We start from the raw sequence: 7,798 nt of genomic DNA on the forward strand, positions 1-7,798 counted from the left end.
ACCAGACTTGATGACTCCATGAGATCTGAGCAAAGTAGGAGCTGTGGGTAGACTTGGATGCTCAGTGATGACCCAAGAATGGATGGTGCTGAGGTTGGCAGAATGAGCTCTTTGATGTGTGAGGGTAGCCAGGGAAGAGGTGTGAGTCTCTAATAAAAAGTGCCCCTGGGGGGAGTCTCTAAACACTATCCTTGCTAGTCTGGTCACCTGTAATTGTCTTCTTTCCCAGGCAGGAGCCTACAAATAGGGATGCCCCCCATCCATTGCCTACCACAGCTGAGAAGCTAGCCCAGTGGTAAGTATTCTGGGTTGGGAGTGAAGTGAGGTGCTTTGTAGAGGATACTTTTGCCACACTACCACTCTACTTTAATGGTGGACAAGGATTTTGTGGGGTGAGGGGGTAGAGAGGCAGAGCAATTGATTACTCTAGTGGGGACAAACTTGGAAAAGATGTTGGGGATATGGGAGGGATGGTCTCAGAAAACAATTTCTCTAGGCTTCCCTGGTAGGAAATAAGCCCTTTGAGATCAAGAAATGTTTTGGGTTCTGTCTTTGTATTCTCTGAGGTTGGAGAAGAGATAAAGATGGGGATCCGGACTGAATTTGTGATTTCAATGACTTAAGAGTTTAATCTTTTAGTCTTGGAGAGATGCCTATAAAACTGAGATGTTAAATGATTTATTCAAGGTCATATAGCCAGGATGTGTCTGAGATAGGTATTGAACTCAGGTCTTTCTGGCTTGAAGAATAGTACTCTGCCCACTGTGGCATATTACCTTTCAGATTGCCTGATTTATACCAAAGAATTAATACTTATAGAATACACCATATCTGAAGGCATAGTGAGGATAGTTGTGAAAAAATATTGGCTCAGTGCCCAGAGTCAGTTGCTGTTTTCAGATCTATCCTTCCCCTCTCTTTCCCTGTTCAGTTAGGGAGACTCAAGGATGGTTTGAGACAGATCTGTGGACTCCCTGCTAGAGCCTGGAGATGTTGGCTGAAGGGTATAGGACTGGTCCAGGAGATCCCTGAGGCTCAATTTCCCTTTCCCCTCCAACTTTCCTCTAGGTCCTAGGAAATCCTGCATTGTCTGGCAACAGTAAAAAGTTATAGAAAGCCCCTCCTCCCATCCTGCTCATGGCTACTGCCTCACTAGAGATCCCTCTGCAGAAGTCAGTGAATGGGCCAGATCAGGGGAGAGTGAAAAAGCTTATGGCGCTAGGCTGTTTGTCAGAGAAATCTCTTTCTCCCTCAGGGAGTAGGGTATGAGTCACTTTGCACGAATGGAAATGACTACTACTTTCCTGGCTAGCTTTGGGGTTTCCTGGCATGGGATTGGTGAAATGGTTGTTCCCCAAAGGATTTCCCAGTTGGGTAGCTATCCCTTAATATGGGCTGGGAAGGGTGGCTCCATACAGTAACCTATCTCCCAAGATACTCTCAAAGTAGCTCAAGTCAGAAAGATAGTTTCTCTACATGGTATAGATTATGAAGTCTTAGGACTAGAAGCGACCTTTGAAGATCTATTTTAATATTCCGAATTCAGGCAGGTAAAGTGTCATTATTCATATTTCACAGATGAGGCAGCTGAGACCCACTGTCTAAGGGAGTGTGGGAAGAGGACTAGAAACTAATCTCTAGCAATTCTGTACGAGAATCTTTTCACAGCACCATCCAGTTTCCATGAGGTTGGAAAGAGATCAATGAGGAAGGAGAGCAGACTTTGGGAATACTAAGCATTTCTAAATCTTTCTCATTTCTTGGCTTTATTCCAAGGACCCAAGGGTGAAAACACTAATGGGATTCGACACCTCCAGTGCCTCACTTTGAACATCCCTTTTCTTTTCAGGGAGTCCCTGGGGAGATGGATGTTATAGGGCTCCTATTGAGATGGGGTTTTCACTAGGTGAAAACGGGCAGAGTTGGGGAGGTAGGACCTTGGATTAAGGAAGTCATCTTTGTGAGTTCAAATCTTTTCTCAGATACTTACTAGTTGTGTGAGCCTGGGCAAGTCATTTAATCCTGTCTGTCTCAGTTTACTCATCTTAAAATGAGTTGGAGAAGTAAATAGCAAACCACTTTTTAAAAAATCTTTGCCAAGAAAATCTCAAAACTACAAAGAGTCAGACATGACTGAATAACAAAAAGGTTAAGATCTCTAATGGAGTGCCCCAAAACTATAAGCCAAACTCCTTTATAAATGTTAGAGCCATGGGGGTAGGCAGGAGAATCTTGAAAAAGAACAGAATCTAAAGAGACAAGAAAAGAGATCACAGAATCATTAAAACTGATCTGGAAGGGACCACAGTAGCACACCCAGCAGAGCAGAGTAGTAGAAGGCTACAACACCCAAATAAGAATTTGATTAGCTTCCTTTCAGTTCTGACTCTCTGATCTTCAATAGTCATATATGACTTCAGCCTGAAACCCTCCAACCAACCAACCTTTCAGTCTGCCGGGATTTTATTGAAACCCAGTCCTGTCATCCAGCATAGCAGTGTCATATTCAACTAGAAAAGGGAAAGGGTAATAAACTCACCGTTAAGGATCTCTGTGGGCCACATATTAACTTAGAAAATTTTCTAAGATCATTTTTGTCTTATTATATTCTTATTTATTTTGTTATTTCCCAATTACATTCCCCCACTCCGTGCCCCCCCCCCAAAAAAATTGATGTTAAGTGACTTGCCCAGGATCACACAGCAAGTAAATATCTGGGGTCATATTTGAACTCAGGTTCTCAAGTGCTCTATCCACTGTACCACCTAGCTGAATGATTAAGAGGTTAAGTGACTTGATATGTAGGTTATATAGGTAGTAAATGACAGGCAAGATGTATTTATTTATTTATTAGGTGAGGAAATTGGGGTTAAGTGACTTGCCCAGAGTCACACAGCTAGTAAGTGTCAAGTGTCTAAAGTTGGATTTGAACTCAGGTCCTGCTGATTTCAGGACTAGTACACTATCCATTATGACATCTAGGAATCCATAGAGGTAAGATTTAAACCTAGGTTGTGACTCTAAAGCCAGAGTTCTTTTGTCATGCTAAGGAAGATTTCATGGAAGTATTTGAGTTGTAGTTTTAAAGAAATTTGAATGGGGAGGGACAGGACAGCAAACCAAAGTTCTCACTTTAACTTTAAACATTAGGGATTCATTGGGAGAATGAGGGACTGAATGGGAGAAAGTAAAGACTGAGGAGGTATATAGAAAGCAGAAGCTTAAGGGGACTTCCTTTGTCCTTGACTCTATCATAGCTATCTGTTTCTAGAGGAGATGGAGAGGTGATTAAGATTCTACATATTCCCTTTTAGAGGTTATAGTTTTGTAGGAGGAAACTTTTTTTTTTTACATTCTCCCCTCCTCCCCCCTTATTATTTTCTTTTTTTCTGGTTTTACATGTATATTGATTTTTTATACATATTTCTTTATGAATCATGTTGGGAGAGAAAAATCAGAACAAAAGTGAAAAACCATGAGAGAAAAAAAAAATGAGAGAAGAAAAAGAGAGAAAAAAGTGAACATAGCATGTGTTATCTAATTTTCTAATGTATTTAGGAAACAGTGTATTATAGATTGCATTTATGTTTTAAGAGTCTGTATTAATATTTTTATCCCCTTTCTAAATGGTAAACTTCATGATTGCTGGGACTGTCTTATCTACATTGTGTATTTTCTTCAATGCCTTACCATACTATTTGTGTTCAATAAATGTTTGCTGTATCCCCTGATGTGATATGCATTCATATGTTCTGGCTGTAGAATAATTATGTCCTCTTTCCCCAAGTGACCATGACGATGTCCTTGGAGCAAGCTGTGGCTGCCATTGTGTGTACCTTCCAACAGTATGCAAGTCGTGAAGGGGACAAGTACAAACTCTCCCAATGTGAGCTGAAAGAGTTGCTGCTGAAGGAGCTACCCACTCTATCCCCGGTAAAAAGCAATTGAGGGTTGTGTGTGTGTGGGGTGAACTTTTACATCTCATGATTTATCTTTCCTTGAGCTGGAAATCTTGTGCAGGATGGGAGGAGGGGGCAGGAATCAAGTCTTTTTTTCTGAATGGTGGATTGGGAGTCAGGAGAAGCAGATTCCAAGCCTAGCTTTGACACTTAATTGCATAATCTCATTCTAATACATTTATTCAAAAAAAGGTTGAAATAAAATTCATTATGCTTGAACTGAAATTCCCCCAAAGCAGGAGTTCTCATCATGATTTAGCACACATAGATATGTGTGTTTATGCAAAACACAGGATAGAAAACAGAGTTATCAGTGCAAGTACATTGTGATGAAATATCCTTTAGAAATAGAAATGTTACTTTGAACAATGTTTTAAGGAAGAAGAATAAAAATTGTAGCCAAGGCTGCAAGCAACCCACAAAACTGACAAATGTAGCACAAATCAGATTGAAATGTAATTGGGGAATGATTAACAAAGTAAAAAAAAAAAATGTAAACAATATTAATTTGTGGTTTTTGAAGTTAATGTGTGGCCATTTGAAATCCATTTCTATTTGAATTTGCCACCACTGTTGTAAGGAAAGAACTTTAAATCTTCAAGTGCTATATAGACATGAGATTATTGTTAATTAATAATGACAAATGATAGAATAGAATGAAGGATATTTTTAAAAATAAAATTTTAGCATAGTACATTTTTTTTTTTTTAGTGCCAGAAAATACAGTTCTTTATGATGGTATAGGGGAATTTATAATGTAATCTTTAAAGCCTCCAATGACTTAGCCATACTTCTTGGGCCAGTTTTCTTTTTCTTTTCTTTTTTAAAATTTTTTATTATATTTTATTTTCCAAATACATATAAAGATAGTTTTCAGTATTTGTTTTTGTAAGACTTCGTGTTCCAAATTTGTCTTCCTTTCTCCCTTACCTCCTCCCTTCTTAAGATATCAAATAATCTGATACAGGTTAAATATGTGCATTATTTTAAACATATTTCCGTATTTGTCATGTTGTACCAGAAAAATCAAGATCAAAAGGGAAAAAGCCATGAAAAAAAACAAATGAAAAGTGAAAATTCTATGCTTCAATCCATATTCAGTCTCCATAATTCTCTTTCTGGATGTGAATGGCATTTTCCCATCCCAAATCTATTGCAATTGCCTTGAATCACCACATTATTGAGAAGAACCAAGTCCATTCCAGTTGGTCATCACATAATCTTGTTTGTGTATACAATGTTCTCTTGGTTCTGCTTGTTTCACTTAGCATCAGTTCATGTAACTCTTTCCAGGCTTTTCTGAAATCAGCGTGCTCATTATTTTTTATAGAAGAATAATATTTCACAGCATGCATATACCATAACTAACACAGCCATCCTCCAATTGTTGGGCAGACACTCAATTTCCAGTTTCTTGCTACTAGAAAAAGGGCTGCCACAAACATTTTTTCACATGTGGGTCCTTTTCCCTCTTATATGTTCTCTTGGGGATACAGACCTAGTTGTGGACTCAAAAGATAGCTCCAGAATGGTTGGATCATTTTACTTTTTTTTTTCCAATAATGAAATCTTTATTTTTTAAGCAGAGCTTACTGAGCTGGGTTGATAATTAGGCTGCATTGCTGATAAAGAACCCAAACACACAGGAGTTTCAAATAATTTCACAGCTGATTTATATGCACAGAGTATAATTAACATCATGTAATTTTTCTTGCCAGATTGATTCTAATTTAAATAGGTTGGATCATTTTACAACTCCATCAATGAATGGGACTGATTGGATAAGAATTTCTCAGTATTGAGACTGGACTTGGGTCACATGATCCCTGTACCCAGAGTGAGAGGATGGGGTCTTAGGTTTCAGGAAGTCACATGACCCCTATTCCCAGATTTTGAACCTTGGGTTGCAGGAAGTAACAGGAAGTTGCAGGAAATGATGTGACCTGTGGGAGGCAGACAACACTGGTGACCATTGATCAAGGATGGTTACATCCTTTTTGTCTATCCAACGAAAAGGCTTGGGTCTTTTCTTACTTCCTGCTGGTCAGGTTCAGGAGCATATGGCAGGAGTTGGAATGGCTCCGGGGTGTCTGGGTCTCTCCTTGCAGGAATTAAATAAATGCTTTCTCTTTGTACCTGAAGATATCTCTGATTAGTTAATTTGGGAAAGGGGTTTAGCACAGTCTCACATACCAACAATGTGCTGATGCTCTGGGGCCATTTTTCAAAAATGAAGGACATTCTGCTTAGCATGAACAAATATCTTGTTCCTAGATTAGAGCACAGAAAGAACTTCCTGACAATGAGATGTTATCTTTCTGTACAATGTAGATGAAATAGAACATTGATCCAGCTGAAATATACTGATGAATGATTTGCCTAAGGTCACCCAGGGGCTCAGTGGAAAAGTTGGGGGGCCCAATTCTCTTAATATCTAATCCAATACTTCTACTTTTATGTCATGGTGCTAATGTGAGAAAGCTAGAATTTTCTTCCTGTATTGATCTTTCTTCTTTCTCTCTTCTACATTTCTTTAGACGCGGCTCCGGGAGTGTGACTACAACAATTTTTTGAGCTTGATGGATACTAACAAGGACTGTGAGGTGGATTTCACTGAATACGTCCGCGCTCTGGCCTGTCTCTGCCTCTACTGTCATGAGTACTTCCGGGACTGTCCCCCTAAACCTCCTTGTCCTTAGCAACCCCATAAGTGGGATGGATCAGGGATGGGGAACAATAAAGTGAATTGATGCATGGGAAAGAGCTTTAAGATGAGTGTTATATCCCTGTCTACCTAGAGATTGTCTTATAGAGAATGAATGGTCACTTGTTAGTTCTGTGGAAGACCAGATCCTCCTTTGAGGATGATTTGGACCACATAACCTTTGAGGTCTCATAATCTAGACATGTCTTGATCTGTCTCAACTTTCAATTTGATTTATGACTCTTAGGAAAGAAATTTCCCTTCTCATCTTCCATCTCTGTTGCAATACCTTAGCCTTCCCCTTGGATCTGTGGTATTCTGTCATAATGCAAGAATACATTTAAAAAGTATTTTGGGGAGGTAAAGAGCCAATATAGAGAGATGGTGGGATTAGTAGGAACAAGATACTAGAGATGGAATTCCTTTCATTGTTAATATGCTCACCATTGTGAATGATCTCTCAATAAAATGGCTGTTGTTCCAGCACCCTTTGGGATGGTGTGGCTATTCTTAAAGGGTTGGGACTGGGCTTCTTTTATTACGAGCTCCAAATGTTCTTTCTAATACCTCAAATTGCAGCTGTTCTCCTAAGAAACTTGGATCCCCTGTGAAAAGAAAGCTGAGGGGCTGCTAGAAGAATTATTACTCGATGGAAGAAAATGTCTTTAATGTTCTCTTTTAGTCTCACTATTTAGAGGAAGAAGGATCTAGAAGAAGAGGAAATGGTTTTGAAGCTGCAGCAAGAGGGCTTGTGGTTAGATCTGAGAATGAGACTGAAGAGGTCCTGGTAGCTAAATGGGTAATGAGGGAGAGAGACTGAATCACTGAATACAATCTGGAAGCCTAGCTACTCCCTGAAGCAAGCAGGGAGGAGCCCTGATAGGATTATAAATAGACTTTTTTTTTTTTTTTATTAGGCCTTTTGTTCAAGTGGAACTTTATTACAGTCCCAAACTGCAGGTGGTAGTCTCTGGTAGAATTCTTAGGTGAATTCTTTGCATCGACAAAAACATCACAACTCTGCAGTTCCTACATTCAAATAGAAAGTCAAGTTATGATATCAATTGAAAATTTCCCTATAAAAGACCTACTTGTAAACCCCCCAACATGCCTTTTTAGGGTGCTAAATCCCTTT

General features: G+C 39.2%; 1 protein-coding gene across 1 annotated transcript; it reads left to right on the forward strand.

Moving 5' to 3' along the window:
• The first annotated feature begins 230 nt into the window (after nt 1–230).
• S100A3 (S100 calcium binding protein A3) lies at nt 231–7,151 on the forward strand. Its single transcript, XM_051991959.1, has 3 exons — nt 231–295; nt 3,788–3,933; nt 6,497–7,151. The coding sequence occupies exons 2-3, from the start codon at nt 3,793–3,795 to the stop codon at nt 6,656–6,658; spliced, it is 303 nt and encodes a 100-aa protein (XP_051847919.1). The 5' UTR covers nt 231–295; nt 3,788–3,792; the 3' UTR covers nt 6,659–7,151.
• The last annotated feature ends 647 nt before the right edge of the window (nt 7,152–7,798 follow it).

This window comes from Antechinus flavipes, chromosome 4 (assembly GCF_016432865.1).
Source record: "Antechinus flavipes isolate AdamAnt ecotype Samford, QLD, Australia chromosome 4, AdamAnt_v2, whole genome shotgun sequence".
Classification (NCBI taxonomy): Eukaryota; Metazoa; Chordata; class Mammalia; order Dasyuromorphia; family Dasyuridae; genus Antechinus; species Antechinus flavipes.

Excerpts from the sequence above, each read along its gene's own strand:
- S100A3 (XM_051991959.1), top strand. The coding sequence starts at position 3,793 with ATGACGATGTCCTTGGAGCAAGCTGTGGCTGCCATTGTGTGTACCTTC. Across the intron at positions 3,934-6,496 it reads AGCTACCCACTCTATCCCCG|ACGCGGCTCCGGGAGTGTGA; the intron begins GTAAAAAGCAAT and ends ACATTTCTTTAG.